The sequence below is a fragment of the Juglans regia genome, chromosome 9, assembly GCF_001411555.2.
Source record: "Juglans regia cultivar Chandler chromosome 9, Walnut 2.0, whole genome shotgun sequence".
Lineage (NCBI taxonomy): Eukaryota > Viridiplantae > Streptophyta > Magnoliopsida > Fagales > Juglandaceae > Juglans > Juglans regia.
Genome location: NC_049909.1, coordinates 12,399,415 through 12,417,775, shown reverse-complemented (window position 1 = coordinate 12,417,775; position 18,361 = coordinate 12,399,415). Strand labels below are relative to the sequence as shown.

Genomic DNA, 18,361 nt, shown 5'->3' with positions numbered 1-18,361 from the left:
AAGATTTTTTTTTTTGAAATTGTAAATGTTCTACTAGTTTTTGTGTTTTAATAATAATCAAGTAATGATTAAGGTTGTGTTTGGTTATTGAAATAACTCAAGTCATTTCAATTCACTTTAAACTAATCATTGATAGAATCTATTATTTTTTAAATTTTTATAAAAAATTTAAATCTTTCACAACATTAAACATGCCTCATATTTATATATATATATATATATATATATTCAAACACATATTTTAACTTATTTATATTTAAACATATTTAATAAAATCTATAAAATATTATTATTTACTTATCAATTCAAAACATATCAATTCAAACCATATAAATTATCTTAATATCTAAATATAGCGTTGTATTCACGTGATCATTCACCTTCCATTTGCACCCAAAAATAATTAAAAAAAAAATAAAAGTGTCATGAAATTTCTTAAGAAAAAATTTAATTGTAAATAATTTTGTACATTAATATGTATACTTATTTAATATGATTTATTAAAAAATAAATTTTATTAAAAATAATATTAATTTAAATTTAAAATATAAATACAACAATATTAATATATAAATTCATACGTAAACTTAGGTTGTGTTTGGATATTGAAGTGAGTTGAGTTGAGATGATAAAATATTGTTAGAATATTATTTTTAATATTATTATTATTTTAGAATTTAAAAAAGTTGAATTGTTTATTATATTTTGTATTGAAATTTGAAAAAATTGTAATTATGAGTTAAGATGAGTTGAGAGATGTTTAGTAACCAAACGAAACCTAAATGATAAGTTGAGAATTTGAATAGAACGACTTTTGAGATTTAGGACTTGTTAGAACACAACTCTTTCAGGTATTCTTAAATATTTTATTTTCAAATATTACTCAAATACAAAATATTTTTTAATTTCAAATTTTTAACTTTTTCATCTAATAAGTACCTAATCATTAAAATTTTCCCAAATATCCAAACAAAATAAAAAAAATAATACTTTCAAATTTTAAAATAAAAATTATATTAAAAAACTATATTTAAACAAATTTTTAAAATTTTAATATTTTTATTATCTTCTGAGTTTGTAACTTTGTACACCTCTTGTGCACCCCCGTCTACCTGGCATGCCACCCACAAAAGGAAACGATGTGTTTTGATTTTGCAAAATGCGAGGTTGGCGGAGGGAGACAAAAATGGGAGGGGGAAATTTCATGAAATTAAATGCAAGGAAAATGTTAGTGAGCCCCTCAAATTTAACGCTCATGTATTTTATTTTTTTTACTTAATAGTTAAGGATTGTTATATTTTATTTTTAATTTTTTAATAATTAAGAATGTTAAAAAAATACTTAAAAAATAAAATAAAAAGAACAAAAAATTTATAACCAACGATAAGTGCTAGGCCTGCTAGTATGATCTTATGAAAATGGAATGAGAATCTTGGTCCCTTTTTATGTTTGGATAGTTTCAATTCATCTCAACTCATTTTATCTAATAATTACAATTTTTTTAAATTTTCACACAAAATATAAGAAATAATTCAACTTTTTCAAATTTCAAAACAATAATAATATTAAAAAATAATATTTTAATAATAATTTATTTAACTTTTTACTCTCATCTCAACTCACTATCCAAACCTCACCTAAAATATAACGAACTCTGGGTCTCTTTTAAAGCTCAAGCACTCATAATCATGCTTACAATTGCTTGTTTGGGCACCTATTGACCAGCTCGGGAACTCTGAATCCTAGAAATAAAAAATCCATTTGAATAAAACATTCGTAGAGAGAATCACCAAGTTGAATTTGAAAATTAGGGTTTTGTTAAAAGGGCCCCAGACGCTTTGAGCTGGTTAAAACCTAGCTACAACTCAATGTGACTCAAACTTGTGCTTTGGGGATGAGCCGAAGAGAATATTCGGAACGAAGTTGTTGTAAGATAGGGATTAAATCAGTGAATTTGAGAAACTTGAAATCCTATTAGTGCATCGGAGCTATAGATTTGAAGCAAAATACAGGCAAGTGTGCTCAAAATGCAAACCCATGAGACTTTCCTAGGTTGGAGAGAGAGAGAGAGAGAGAGAGAGAGAGGATTAGAGCACTAGCGATGACTTATTCATCTTTATCTTCATATTTGCATAATGTCTTTAAATTCATCTACATTAGTTTATGCATCTTTAAATTTTTATATAGTTATAAATAATGCTTATTCTTCACTCTTCAAACATTATTTTTAATGTTTTCTCTCTCTTATATCCATTAAAATCAATTTTGTAGAATTTGTATTAAGATATATGAAATTTGTATTAAGTCAAACGTTTTTAAGTACATATTAATATTTATTGATAAAATCGGTCATTTTGATATATAAAATTGGTAATATTTAGATAAATGGAATTTGTATTTTTGAGTACATGGTGTTAATTATAAAATATATAAAAAATAATAATTTTAAGAAAAAAATTAAAAATAATAATATTTTATTATTATTTGGTTCAAAGATGCATAATCCAAGTTGTAGGTTTTTCTTGATATGTAAAATCAATCTTTAAAAGATGTGATTTTAAAGATACATATAGAGAAACCAATGCATTTTAAAGATGGGGTGTCTGTATGTAAAAAAAATCTTCTGTAATTCTTTCAATCCATAATATAGCCAGAAGTAGCAATTAATTAAGAAGAACATTGCCCATAAACGGACCTAGTTGGAGTTTCCTCGTACCAATGTTCTTCAACGTTGTTACTATTTTCAACATGTCCACCTGCCTCCTTTATTTGTTCCGACGTGATCTCCAACATTGGGCATTCCTTGACTCTGAATGCTAGCAGCGATGGAAATACATCACGAATCTTCTTCAACTTTGGCACCCCCATCCCTGTCAACTTGGGCAGTTCCACCAGATGCAGTTTCTGTAAACTCGAACTCCATTTTTTATCAGCATCCAAGACATTCGGCTCAAACAGCCTTTCTAAATCCTCACAGAATTTGATCTGGAGGATCCTTAGCTTTTCCGGGAATTGGAATGAATGAAAGACATATTTAATCAATGGGCAACAATCTAGATACATTTCTGTAAGATTTTTAAAGCCCCCGCCTTCTGGCTGTATCCCGCTGCGTACATGCTTCAATTTGGGAAGGTTTGATGCCCACAAAATCTCTAGATTTCCCTCCATTTTGGCTTCTGTTTCTTCTCCCAAAGATATTTTCTCCATTTCCGTGCACCTCTGTAGCCAACAACCTTTCATTGCATCCACATTTTCCACACCAAGATCTGATAATCGTGTAATGAACTTATTTCCAATCAAAGATACATAAGATGCTTTCTTGAGAGCATCCTCAACCCCAGCAGGAAAAGAATCAAACCCAACAATTTCCAAGTACTGGCGAAAGCGACACACCTGATCACGGAAAGAATCGAAAGATAGAGTTTTGAAGTAGATTCTTCTGAAGAAAGCATTTACTTTGTGCCAATGGATGTCTCCAGGTCTGCCTTGCTCAGGGCAAACAGAAAAGTGAAATTCTTTGAACTCTTGTTCCCATAACCCAGGTTTTTCCTCCAAATCTTTGACAAACTTCGTAACTGTAACCGATTTGCAAGTCATGTTTTGCCATTTCTCTAAGCTGCAGCATTCATTCCAGTTTAGCACCTCTGGCAGGCGCTCCATCTTCTGCAAGTCAAATTCTTGAATACCCTTTGGCAGATCCAGGTGCTTTAAAAGACTCAACTTATAGATCTCGTTGGGAAACTTTTTGATTCCCGTCTCCCACAAATCAAGAACCTCTAAATGAGCAAGCAATTCCAAATGTTGAAGCTGCTCCAACTTCGAACAACCTCTTAACTTGAGCTCCCGGAGACTGGTAAGATTTTTCAATGTTGGTAGAGACGTGATTCCTGTCTCCGACAGATCCAAAACTTCGAGATTTCTATGTTTTTCGAAACTTGGCTCTGATTGATCTGGGACTGAACAACCTCGAAGTGAAAGTTGAGTGAGGTTGGTGAGATCTGAAATGGAAGGTAATGTAAGTCCTGTTCCTGAAAGGTTGAGAGAATGAAGGTTATTGAGGTTGGCCAGTGATGGAAGAGTTTTAATTTTGGTATGTGAGAAATCAAGATGACGGATATGGCTCATATGATCAAATGATTGATCTTCAATCTCAACCAGACTAGAAGCATTAGAAAGATGAAGCTCCTCAAGTCTTGTAACTCCTTCCATTGTTGGCAATTTATGTAGTGGGCAATTTTTCAGAAAGAGCTGTCGAAGGTTAACAAGGTTGGAGATTTTCGGTAGACTTTCAAGTTTAGTGTTTGAGAGGTTCAGATGACGGAGGCAAACCATGTTTTTGAAGGCATTTTCTGGGATTTCAACCAATTTGGAGGCATCAGAAAGATCAAGCAGCTCAAGATTTGGAAAGTTGCCAAAATTGGAAGGCAAACGTTTGATTTCAGTCTTGGACAAATCAAGGATCTTGAGTTTATCCTTATTTTCAGAAAAGTCTCCATTGATTTCCTTTAACATATTAGAAGCTGAAACATCAAGATATTGAAGAGCAGGTAAGGCTTTAAAGGAAGGTAATCTGGTTAACTTACAGTCGCGCAGCAAGAGTCGAGTGAGATTTTCAAGCTTGCCAAGGTTGCAAAGGATTGGAAATCTTTTAATCGAGGTATGGGAAAAATCAAGGAATTGGATTTTCTTAAGATGGGTGAAGGTTTTGTCTGTAATCTTTAGCAAAGATGTAGAACCAGAAAGATCAAGCACCTCGAGATTTGTAAGTGCTTTTAGATTTGGCAAGCTTTCCAAAAAAGGGCACCTCCTGAGGATGAGCCAACGTAGTTGGCTAAGGTTGGAAAGAGAGGAAGGAAGCGTTTTGATGGAGACTGCACAAAAGTTGAGGGTCTGAAGATTAGTCATTTCCTTAAAAAGATCGTCTGTGATCTTTTCTAAGAAGTTAGCATCAGATATCTCCAGAACTGTCAGTGATTTCAGGTGTTGGATGTCATCAATCATTTGCAGTTGATCACAACCTCTGAGAACCAACACACAAAGCTCTTCCATTTTAGACGATAATGGAGGGAATGACTTGAACCTGGGATTGAAAATGGCAAGATTTTGGAGTCCCAGCTTCTCCTTGAAGTATAAATTTGGGTCTTCCCTGCAGAGATGACTTCCATGAATGAGGAGGGTGGAAATATATTTATCTTGTTTTGAGCCTCTTGTAGGTGTCTTCATCATATAATCTGAAGGTGCAAGTGTCCCAAATCCTTTCCAAATGCTTTCGTCAAGAACACGAGCCAATCCCAGGACTGATCTCTGCTCATATCCAACACGACGACAATCTGGAATGTGAAGAACCAATTCTTCCATCATAACAAGATTATCTTCTAGCATTTTCAGCAACCCACATCCTATTAGTTTCATTAGCACGCGGTGCCCTTCTTCATATGTCTGCTTAATATGATCAGCAGAACCAAAATATCCTTCCAATATCCAGCTGAATATCAACACATTGTAATCTATTGCACCATGTCTGCTTACGAATTCCCGGCTGTGCCAATAGCAATTGACCAAAGTGTCGTTTCCTGGGGTACTCCAAGACCCATGATCACCTCCATGCAACATGTCAATTGCAAAGCACAGGAGCAAAGTCATGCATTTATCTGCTTCATTATTAGCTACTTCTTTCAGAGCATTTTCCGATTTCGAAAGCTCTAAATCATCTGCTCCTGATAGATTTAAGGCTTCTGCTACCAGTACGACTACTCCAATTGGCAGACCATTGCTCTTTTCTGCAATTTTCTTAATACTTGCTTCAAAATTTTCTAGACCGGGAATTGCAATTTTGAGAAGTTCCATAAATAGAGTCCCTGACTCTTTTGCCGGCAAGGGCTTAATCTCAAAGGTCATTTCCTCATTCTCCGATTTCTTCTCATTGCTCCCTTTGTCCGGCCTTCTTGTGACTAAAAACTTGAGCCTAGTTTTTGATTCCATTGGCATCAACCTTTTCAATTCAGCCCTAGTTTCCTCTTCATAAGTACTGTCACTGCGAATATCATCCAGAATTACTAAAAGAAATAGTACTTCAACTTTAGAAGATGATCTACCTCCTCCAGAATTCTCATCAATCATTTCCACGGTCTTCTTTTTTGTTGTCATTTCCTCGATCTTCTCTTTCCCTGTTTTCCACAACTTCTTAGCTGGCTGCTTGCTCTGATCTTTCAGTCCATCATTACCCGAAAATGCTTTGCCATCAGAAAGACTATCTGATCCTCCAGATTTCTCATCTATTACCCCCAATTCCTGGAGCTTCTCCTTTTCCATTTCCCGGAGCTTCTTAGTTATCTCCCTTTCTAACTCATCCGATTTCCTGCTTTCCATTTCCCTGACCATCTTAGTTATCTCCAACACTTCCCTCCTATAGCTTTCCATTCCCCTTAGCTTCTTATGTATCTCGCGTACCAACTCTTCCAATTTCTTGAGTTCCATTTTCCTGAGCATCTTAGTTATCTCCAACACTTCCGGTTTCTTGCTTCCCCTTTCCTCAAGCTTCATAGTTATGTTGCTTATCAACTCTTCCGATTTCTTTCCGTCATCATTACCTTCTTGATAATCCTCGGTACTTGCTTGTAGGGACAACTGATGGGCAAGGACATCATAAAGGGACCTTTTGTCGTGCTTTTTGTTCATAGATATCCAAAGATTCCCATAAAAGCAGCTCTCAGAATTGATGATAAAATCATTGATCTTTCTAGCCATCCATGTTTTTCCTACTCCTGCATCCCCCACCAAGGCAATGGTTTCCACATTTTCCTCCTCAAACAACTTCATTATATTCTCTAACTCTTTTTTTAGTTGTTCTTCACTCATCAAGGGAATCATGGCTGTTGCTATAAAAAAAAACAACATAATTTAGGATAAAAAGAAAATAGAGCTCCCAAATATCGGAGCTGAAAACCTATATTTCATGATTAATATTCTTGTGTTATGGAAATCATTAAAAATCTCCATCTAATTCTAATACTGTGATGCTTGGACAATGAGACTGAGAGTTATTTGAATATCAGTGAAAAATATTAAAAAATTAAAAAATTATTTTTGTTTCGAAATTTGAAAAAATAATATAATTTTTTGTTTGAAAGTTTAGAAAAATTATAATGATTAAGACAATCACTTGATCAGGAGATCATCTGAATCCTTCTTCAAACTAACTATTCTTGAACTTGATGCAACAAATTAATTAAAAGCAATACTGAATTAATAACAGAATGAATTGCATATAAAAGTTGATGATGACCTCCATTTTCATGGCATTGTTGAATGGTAATATGACAAACGTGATTACAGTGGAGTTGTTACTCATCTGGATGATCATGACTAATTACAAACCCTCTTTAAACTATCACTCGATAATTCATAATTACTCCCCTACATTATAAAAAAGTCTCACATAAAAACAGAATTTTAAACATTGAAAATATAAATGGTAAAAGTTATAAATTAAAAAAGAAACTCGTTGGAACTACTTTATTAAGAAACTCTATTATTTCAATAAATAATATTTTTCATCCTTTTGTTCTACTTTGTTAAGACTATACTATTATTTTAAGACTTTTAGATCGCATACTCCTTGTATGGCGTAATTTGATTTGAAAAATAAAATTTAAAATTTAAAATTTATAAATCAAATCTTATAATTTAAATAACATAAATAATGTGTTCTACAAACCGACTTAAAAATAAATTACTCTTTTGTTAATGAATCACATATGTTGATTACGAGAGTACTTGAGTTAAATAATAATAGAATCACTATTAAAGTATTAATATTCTATTAGTTTTGAATTTTTATATATTTATATCTTTTATATATTTCTTAAATATTCTGAAAGTTGTATTTGTAGTTTAGCTTTCATATATATCTTGCATTTTTTATGTTTTTTTTTTCCTAGGCATGCCTATTTTTGTATTGAGATATTTTAATTTTTAGCAGATGATTTCCGAGATGAGAATTTTATGAATAGTAATAAGATGGCTTGTTGTGAATAATAATGAAATAATTTGAATTAAGTATTTATTGAAGTTTGAGAAACGAGAGAGAAAAAATTAAATAAAAAATATTATAAAATTTAAATATTGTTATAGTATGATTTTTTAATATATTTTTATTTTGAGATTTGAAAAAATTGAATTATTTTTATTATTTTATTTCAAAATTTAGAAAAGTTATAATGATTAGTTTGAAATTGTTTGTGTTTAAATGATGTTTAGGAAAGAAATGATATGAGATGAGATTAGAAGATATGAGATGAGAAGAAAACTATTTCCAAAGAACCTCTCGATCGGTTAATTTGTAGTTTTGTGTTTTGATTGAGAGATGCTTTCAACTCATCTCATTTCATCATTATAAATTTAACACATTTTCATACAAAATATAATAAATAATTCAATTTTTTTAAATTTTAAAATAATAATAATATTAAAAAATAATATTCTAATAATATTTTATTCAATTTTTAACTTTTATCTTAACATATTTTATTTCAACTCCCTATCCAAACCTAACCTTATTCTTCATATATATTTGATTTTCCTTTCCTCGGCTTTATGGATACTATTTTGCTCATCCATACGTTTATATTGCTGATCTATAGATCACATGAGGAGATCACGTACATTTCCAATGCATATAAAAAAAAAAAAATTGAAAAAAAAAATTAGCAATCTAGAAATCGGAATTAATTAGTGATATACCGCTTTCGTTTCGCTTACCAGTCACCGTAATTGTTGCTCTAACTTTATGATCTGGTTCCACCGATAAAGTAACTTGAACACGAGGACTCTGTTGTTGGCCCTCATCTGCATCATCACGTCCAAAGAAAATAGGGTAGGCAATGAGAAATTTTATTTACAGTTTCAAGAAATTGTGTGTAATTTTATTGATAAATGAAGTGAAAAAGAGAAAGAAAATATCATTTTAAAAATAGAAATTCTATTTATAATCTTGAGTGAGAGACTGTGTAGATAGTTTTATTGAAGAATATAAGATAAAAGAGGAAAAAATATCATTTTAAAAAAGATATTATTATAATTATAATTTTTTTTTAAAATATATTGGTATGGACTTGCATGAATAATTCTCATTTGAAGATTGTATGTAGACTAACTTTTTTTTAAAAAAAATATTATTATAATTTTAATTTTTTTTAAACACAATTATATAGATTTATATGAGCAATCCTAATTTAAGGACTGTATATAGACTAAGGAAAATGCTAGAGCTCTCGCTGGAGTCTCCCGTTGGGAGTTCCCGCCGGCCGGAGCTCTAGTGTGTTTTATTATGTGTATTTTTTAATTTTTTTTATAGATTTTTTTAATAATTTTAAAAAATAAAAATTTTTATAATATTATTAAATAATACTTTCTTAATCACGAAGTAAAGTATTTTTTAATAATTTTTTTTTTACTTTTTTGATTAAGAAAGTGTTTTTAATGATATTTTTAATTTATTTTATTTTTTAAAATTATTAAAAAATATTTAAAAAATTTATATAAAAAATAATTTAAAAAAAATACATATAAACACATATTACAGCTCCAGCGAGAACTGTAGCATCATCCATAGACTAATTCTAAATATATCCAGAATTTTCAATTTTATTTATTTTAATATATATCTACAACTTATTTCAAATCTCATGACAGTGATTTTGACATGCTAACTAGCTATTTGCAAGATGTGAGAATATGTATATATGCTTTTAATTTAAAAATTAGTAAAAAAAAGTACACAAAACCAAGCATCATTGTTGTTTTTGTAAAAACTAGAAGAAAAAAAAATTTATTTGTAAGAATGGTTTACGACATATTAAATTTATCACTCGCATGTTCCATAATAATAAAATATTATCGTTATTATGATTATAATGAGTGTGAAGGGAGAAAATCCCTTATGTTGGGCCAAATAATGGGCCTAGGATGCAATGACGGTTATATGGTTTGGGGTGGATTGGGCCAGGTGCAAGGCCCAGCCACGTCACCTGGTCTGGGCAAAACAGGTAATACTTAGTTTAAGGAAACTCGGGTCGAGCCATACTGACAGGGCAAAAGATATGCGCAAAGCTTGGGAAGGAAGGAACACAGCGCACATCACCAGATGGAATAGACCCGAGACAAAAAGCATGCAGCATTCAATGCGGCCCAGGGCAGAAACCATGCCGCATTGAATGCAACCCAGGGCAGAAACCATGCTGCATTAAATGCGGCCCAGAGCAGAAGGCGCCGCATTCAATGCGGCCCAGAGCAGCAACCATGCCGTATTTAATGCGACCCAAGGCCTGAGCAATGTATAGTAAGCTTGAGACCTCCGCAGCTCGGCAAGGTAAATGACATAGGAGCTGCTCGGTGAATCGACAGCACAAGTGTATTATCTCCTGCTATGCAACACCCTACTATGGTGGGGGCCTGGTCGGTAACTATAAATAAAGGTCCAACTCACAGTAAACCAGGTAATCGGTCAATCTATCACTAGCACTTTACATTATCTTTCTTTAACTATCGTTTATTATCTTCTTCATCATACTGACTTAAGTATCGGAGGATCAACGGACCCTGAGGTCCCCCCCATAGTGACTGTGCAGGTGATTGCTAGTATACTGGGGGTGTGAAGTTGCCCAGGCCCATGAATCACAACATCAACAGTGGCGTTGTTTGTGAGATTTCTGTTGTCCCATAACTAGCGTGTCCTTCGTATGCCGGCAACAACCTACTCCCAGCATTCGCAGCATGAAGTGATGCAGTCCGAAGTAATGGAAGTAAGATTCAATCAGCAAAATGAAGTGATACAAAAACTCATGACAGACATGGAGACTCTCCGACAAGAGATAGACCAACAGAGTTATCATTCTGGGGACCGCCCCCAGCCTAATGCAGCCACCGCTGATGAAGAACGATGCAAAATCAATCGACAAATCCAGATAGAAGTAGCAAAGCAGATGGGCCAACCAACCACAGTGAATTAGTTGCTTACCAATGCTGAGCTGCCGTACAACACGAGGATTTTGGCAGTACCAATACCTCCAAAGTTCAAAGTTCCTCAGATGGAAGCGTACGATGGGTCAAAGGACCCATTGAAACACCTGGAAACCTTCAAGGCCCACATGACTCTCCACGGCTTCCCCAGTGAGATAGCATGTAGGGCGTTTCCCCTCACTTTGAAAGGAGCAACATGAGTATGGTTTGTTTTCCTGCGACGTGGACCATGGACAGTTTCAACTAACTAGTACGTCGGTTCTTAACGTAGTTTATGGCTAGCAGAACGAGGAGAAGGCCAGCTGCCTATCTGTTGACTGTTAAACAAAGGGATGACGAAAACCTTAAGTCATACCTCTCCCGCTTTAACAAAGAACGAATGACGAAGTACGACCAAGACGAGAAGATCACTTTGGCGGCATTGTTAGGAGGGATCTAGCCTTGTAACCCTTTAATGACAGAAATTGCCCGAAAGACACCGTCAACCTTGAGGGAGTTTATGGACTGAGCAGACGGTTACATAAATGGAGATGATACGCTCCAAGCATTAACGGCACCCAAGAAGCGTGACTTGGAGAGGGCGGACAAGAAAACGGCAGAGCGGCACCAAGGATTGAACCAAGGAATCAGCCAGAAAGGGACTTACGAAGCCAAAGGCAAGGGAAAACTTGGTCCTCGTTTACATTCTAACTTGATAGTAGAAACTGAGGAGGACCCGAGTCAGAGAGGAGAGCAAAGAAAAAGTTCATCGCGCCCCAAATACTGCTCCTTCCATAGGAGCAGCGGACATAACACCCAAGATTGCTATATGAAGTGGAGAAGATTTGACGACCCAGAGATCCAAGCCGACCAATATAAAAACGAGAGGGATGAGCCATGAAGAGAATATCGTCCCTACCCTCGGAGAAACCAAGACTGAAGCCCCGTTCGGAGAAACCAAGACTGAAGCTCCGTTCAAAGGAATCGGGGTCCAATTCGTAGAAGTTATAGCCCAACCCAATTCGCAGAAGTTATAGCCCAACCCACGAAGACTGGGGCCACGCTCAGAGGGATAATGGAAGCCCCGAGCGAAGGAGAACCGTAAATCACCGCAAAGAGAACCTGCGTCAAGGAAACTCGAGAAGAGAAGAACCCCCCATAGGAGAAATCAACATTATAACTGCAGGATATGCGAGGGGAACAACTTCCTCGGCCCGAAAGCCCATGCAAGGAGGGCCAGGTACGAAGAAATATTTTCCACCCAACGTCCATACTGTAAAGATCCTTCTGGAGAATATTAGGTGACTTTCAACGAAGAAGATGGAGAGGGATTGTCCCGGCCTCATGATGATGCACTGGTAGTGACGGCGCAAATAGCTAACTATCGGACCAAAATGGTGTTGATCTATAATGGTAGTTCCACAGACATCCTTTTCTGGGAAGCATTTAGTAAAATGAGGATTACTCTTGATAGGTTGCGACCAACACCTATGCCCCTTAAAGGCTTCACAGGGGACACTGTCCAACCAATCGGAACAATCGCCCTGTCTGTATTGGTAGGGACGGCTCCCAAAACAACATCTCTCATGATAGACTTCTTGGTGGTCAAAGCCCCTTCTTCATACAACGTGATACTTGGATGCCCATCCTTGAACCAAATGAAGGCTGTAACTTCCACCTATCACCTGAAGGTAAAATTCTCGACCCCATCTGGGGTAGGAGAAATGCGGGGCAAACAACAGACCGCGAGAGATTGCTACACTGGGGAGATGAAGTCAAAGGCAATAGTCGTACAAACTCTCGAGCAGGACCATGAGAGAGCGGCCACGCCTATACCTCTAGCTCGGATCGAGCCGGACCATGAAGTAGGGAATGAAGAGGCAGTGGGGTAGGCGGAGCTCAACAAGGCAGTCATGCCTCCACCTCCCACTGTCACGGAACTGGAGAAAATCCCTTATGCTGGGCCAAATAATGGGCCCAGGGTGCAATGTCGGTTATATGGCTTGGGGTGGATTGGGCCGAGTGCAGCCACGTCACCTGGTTTGGGCAAAACAAGTAATATTTGGTTCAAGATAACTCTGGTCGGGCCATACTGACAGGGCAAAAGATATGAGCAAAGCTTGGGAAGGAAGGGACATAGCGCACATCATCAGATGGAAGAGACCCAGGATAGAAAACGTGCCGCATTCAATGTGGCCCAAGGCAGAAACCATGCTACATTCAATGCGGCCTAGGGCAAAAGGTGTGTCGCATTCAATGTGGCCCAGAGCAGCAACCATGACGCATTTAATGTGACCCAAGGCCCAAACAATGTACAGTAAGCTTGAGACCTCCGCAGCTCGGCAAGGTAAACGACATAGGAGCTGCTCGGTGAATCGACAACATGAGCATATTATCCCATGCTATGCAACACCCTACTATGGTGGGGGCCTGGTTGGTAGCTATAAATAAAAGTCATACTCACAATAGACCAGGTAATCGGTCAATCTATCACTAACAATTTACATTATCTTTCTTTAACTACTATTTATTATATTCTTCATCATACTGACTTAAGCATCAGAGGATCAATGCCCCCCCCCCCCCCCATAGTGACTGTGCAGGTGATCGGTTGTATATCAGGGGTGTGAAGTTGCTCAGACCCGCGAAACACGACATCAATAATGAGTTCTATACCAATTGGCACATTAGAATTAAAATACTTTAACCTTTCTTAAAACGATATATGAAATTTAAACAAATCACTAAATCAAAAGCTCTCATCAATAACTTCCAGAATGAGACATAAGCAACAAAGGAAAATAGAAGACAATCAACCAAAACGAAAACAACTATTATGATATTTTTAGAGCAAGCAATATATTCAAGCATATAAGCAAAAAAAAATGGGACAATTGTTTTTAATTTTTTTTTTCTTTTTTGAATTTGAGGACAGATAAACCTATAAAATGAATCATACAGAACTTATATAGCATAATTTATTGTTGTTTGACATATTCACATAGATAATGTCAATACATGTATGTTACTACAAGAAAATTGAATTTTTGCCGGAAAATACTTTGCGGTGACTAAGATTTGGTTGCAAAAAAGCATGTCAGACGCATTTTTGTTGCCGCAAGTGAGAAAGTCGCCACAAATACTATTTTGTGGTGAATTTCTTTTGCTTTGAAGGCAACACAAAAATCACCGTATAACTGTAGCCGCATGTTATATGATCCGTTTTTACTTGTTAATTTCTATATCGATCTCCCTATAAGATGACAAGAATTCTAAAAGACACAAATCATCATGTAAAAAAGACTTGCATACATACCTTTTGACTTGGCTTCATTCCTTGGCTCTGCAACAATCGCATCCTGTTGAACAATCTCATCCATTTGAAAGAGAAGAAGAAGTTGCAACTTTGGTATGAACGAAGAGTAGTTTTGTATTTATGGGAGCTAGGGAGGCAGGCGATAACAGATTATCTTGGGTTCTCCTCTTTAAATAGGCAATAAAGGATCAACGATCCTTAGAGCCAACTTCAAGAATCGATTCCCCCTCCCTTTATATATATATATATATATATATAGCAATTACATTAGATCTGAAATTACCAACTTCAAGCCAAAATTAATTTTAATTATCTTTACATGAATTGCTTCCCTTTTATAGAGCTGTAGAGCCCACGGGAATGAATGCCTTTCGAGGACCCTACAATTAGCAGCTAATTGTAAGTACTCCAAAATAGAAACTAATAAATAAAACTAAAAAATTAAGGAAAATTATGTACTTTTTTTTATATATATATATATATATAGATATGAGATTAACACTCCTTAATTAATTAGTATTGTTACACATGAGGTGTTACGAGTGGTAATATTATTTATAAAAATGTATGTTTTCTTGACCTTGACCTGTTAAGTATCAAGAAAAATTATCAGTAGAAGAAGAAGATAGGTGATTTAGGTATGGAATATTATAATAAAGGACTTGATCACCTTTCCAATTTTCATCCCTTGGCGCAACACTACAATATGACTAGAATAAGCAAAAAAGAAACAGTAATATAATCGAACAAGCAGCGAATCAACCAATATATAAATTAAAGCAATGGATCTCTGAATAAAGAGAAAGGTCGAAAATAACGGCACAAGAAGACAACCAAACAAGCAACGAATCAACCAACACATTTATTAAAGCGATAGATTTCTTAATAAAGAGAAAGGTCGAAAACAACAATACAAGAAGACAACCGGGCCGACAAGTACTATTATCAATTGTTTTTTACCATGTTTATATTCAGTCGTTGCTTCGATCGGTTCCAAGAAGCCCTAGAAACCAACTTTTTACTTTTCTTGAGGGGGTGGGAAATAAAATCAAGGGATTGCCTTCTGCTCAAAGAGAGTGTTTCTACAGAAAGATTTTCTTTGTCTTTACACCCACCTAGCTGATGATAGAAAGATTTTCTGTCTTTACACCCACCTAGCTGATGATGATCTATATATATAGTAAAACTAGGTTGCAACTAAGTGGAAGAGTGGCTTCGGAAACAACAGAAAGTTCATGGGGATTAATTATATATAATTAAGGGGGAGAATTTAATTTAAAATATTTATTTATTTATAATATAATAATTTTTTTTAAAATTTTTTTATTTAAAATTATTCTTCTGGCTTTCAAGATGAAAAGTTTCTAATCAAATTTATCACGTATTTTAAAAAACTTGTCCACAACTTTCCTTTTTTTTTTTTTTTTTTTGCCACTTGTGCTTTCTTTTTTATAGGACTTTTTGTCTTACCTCATTATAATTTATAGCAAGTACTTTTCAAGAAAAAAATAAATTTTAAAATGGGTTCTAAGACGAGTCCGTATAGTCCTATATTATTAATTAATATAACTATAAAAATAAAATATATTTTATTGATATCGATTTCTAATAAAAATTTGTAATAATGATTAATAATAGAATAGAATTGGGAATAGAATTTTTATGTAAGCTCTCTTTTAATTTTTATTTGATAGAGGAAATTAAGGTAAGCTAGCTCTCTAAAAATGGTTGTACCTCGCGCCTGTAATTTGAATGTCTTTCATGTAAGCTCTCAGCTTTTAGTTTCTATGCCCACAGAAAAAAAGGAAATCTGATGCCAAATCTCTCTCTCTCTCTCTCTCTCTCTCATAAACTCTAAAGCGCCTTGAGTTGGAAGCTGGACTAGTGTTAATATTTATAGCATACTAGCTTCTAAGGGCATGCAGAAGTACTACATCATCATTTGACTTCAATGATTTGAGAGATCATCTCCACCAAATCCAGCTCCTTAGCGCAATGCATGTAGTCACCGAGGAGAGAACCAACACTACATCATGAGTCCATTAGATATATATTTGGAGTGACAAAACTACGTATGTGGTTGTTTAGAAGAGACAATATGACAAGTATTATAGGACCATAATAAGCAGAAAAGAAGCAGCAATATAATCGAACAAGCAACGAATCAACCAATACATGAATCAAAACAATGGATCTCTAAATAAAGAGAAAGGTCGAAAAGAACAGCATAAGAAGACAACTAAACAAGCAACGAATCAACCAACATATGAATTAAAGCAATGGATTTCTGAATTATAAAGAGAAAGGTTGAAAAGAAACAGCATAAGAAGACAACCAGACCGACAAGTACTATTATTAATTGTTTTTCATCATGTTTATATTTAGTCGTTGCTTCGGTTCCAAGAAACCCTAGAAACCAAATTTTTACTTTTCCGAGGGGTGGGAAAAAATGATCAAGGGATTGCCTTCTGCTCAAAGAAAGTGTTCCAACAAAAAGATTTTCTGTCTTTTAAAACTAGGTTGCAACTAAGTAGAAGAGTGGCTTCGGAAACAACACAAGGTTCATGTGGATTAAAATTATATATATAAGGGGGAGGCCAACATAAATTGAGGTTTATGGCAAAAAAAAAAAGTAAAATTAAAATTAAAATATTTATTTATTTATAATATAATAGAAATAATATCAATTACTATATTAAATGTGAAATTTTTAAAACTTTTATTTAAAATTATTCTTCTGACTTTCAAGATGAAAAGTTTCTAATTAAATTTATGTATTAAATAAACTTGTCCACAACTTTCGTTTTCTTTTTCGGCCACTTTTGCTTTATTTACAGGGCTTTTTGTCTTTTCTCACAACTGGCAAAAACTTATCTAACACATTTATTTATTTATTTTTATCATCTTTTGTCAACATTGCCTTTACGACTTGGTCTCTTTTTGAAAAAAAAAAAAAAAAGAGCACGAAACTTTAATTTTAGGGGCCTTCCATAGGACTGGGCTTAGGGAAGGTCTTGGGCCGGCCTGGTTATTATCTTGGTGATTCTAGGTGTGACTATACGACAAGGCCTTTACTTGTTCGAGAAATGTCGTCTTCCGATCCGTTGTTGGATTCTTTGGAGCTAGTTCTCTTCATCGGGCCATGCCCACCAAGTATAGTAGTAATAAGTATGAAAAAAAACACTTTCTAATATTTATTTCTAAGCAAGCTTTATATTAATAATAACAAAATATATAATACATGAGCCGGACGTGGAGACACCTAAAAACACCTCATTATAATTTATAGCTAGTACTTTGCAAGGAAAAAAAAATAAAAAATACAATTGGTTCTAAGACAACTCTGTATAGTCCTATATTATTAATATAACTATAATTAATATTAATATAACTGTAAGGAGATCCCTTCTCCCCAACCTCCCAAGGCTCAGGAGGCTCAGCCAAGCTCGGTCTGGGACGAAAAGACACAAATCCGGCCCATTAGGAAAATCCTCTATATGTGACCTGTAGGAGGGATGATGTAGTAGGGAATGTGACTCGTTGATCTAAGGTCCCTCAAGTAGTTTCCAATCATCGAGTGCCCGCCCACACGACATGCGTGACATACAGAGAGTCGTTGATCTACTGATAGATGAAGCATGAATGGACCAGGAGAAAGGCAAACTAAGAGGAGAAGGTTGGAGAACCATGCAACATTAATGGTTTTGCCACCAGGATGACACGCCACATTAATGACGTTGTCACAGAGCCACGTCACATTAATGGGGCTGCTGTAGAGCCACGCCGCATTTAAAGGTTCTGACAAAATGAATAGTACGAGGAACTCGAAACTCGTAGTAGCATGCATGATCTGCTCTTCGAATTTGTAGTATAAATAGCTTATCCCAGGTACGAGGAAACTCTCTCTGATCCCTAGATTTTCTTACTTATTTACTATACTCCAATAGTATTTACTAATTTTGGCATCAGAGGTTCTCTGGCTCCAAGGCCACCCTCTCAAAACCGCATTACATTCTTCTCTGTGCAGGGCTCGTTGTAGAATACCTG

The 18,361-nt window shown here is 35.0% G+C and overlaps 1 protein-coding gene across 1 annotated transcript; it reads right to left on the bottom strand.

Annotated features, from left to right (window-relative positions):
- Positions 1-2,617: 2,617 nt before the first annotated feature.
- Positions 2,618-14,431, bottom strand: LOC109004221 (probable disease resistance protein At5g45510). The gene is made up of 3 exons (XM_018982696.2): positions 14,315-14,431; positions 8,761-8,847; positions 2,618-6,878 (listed from the first exon to the last, which is right to left on the bottom strand). The coding sequence occupies exons 1-3, from the start codon at positions 14,376-14,378 to the stop codon at positions 2,668-2,670; spliced, it is 4,362 nt and encodes a 1,453-aa protein (XP_018838241.1). The 5' UTR covers positions 14,379-14,431; the 3' UTR covers positions 2,618-2,667.
- Between the last annotated feature and the right edge of the window lie 3,930 nt (positions 14,432-18,361).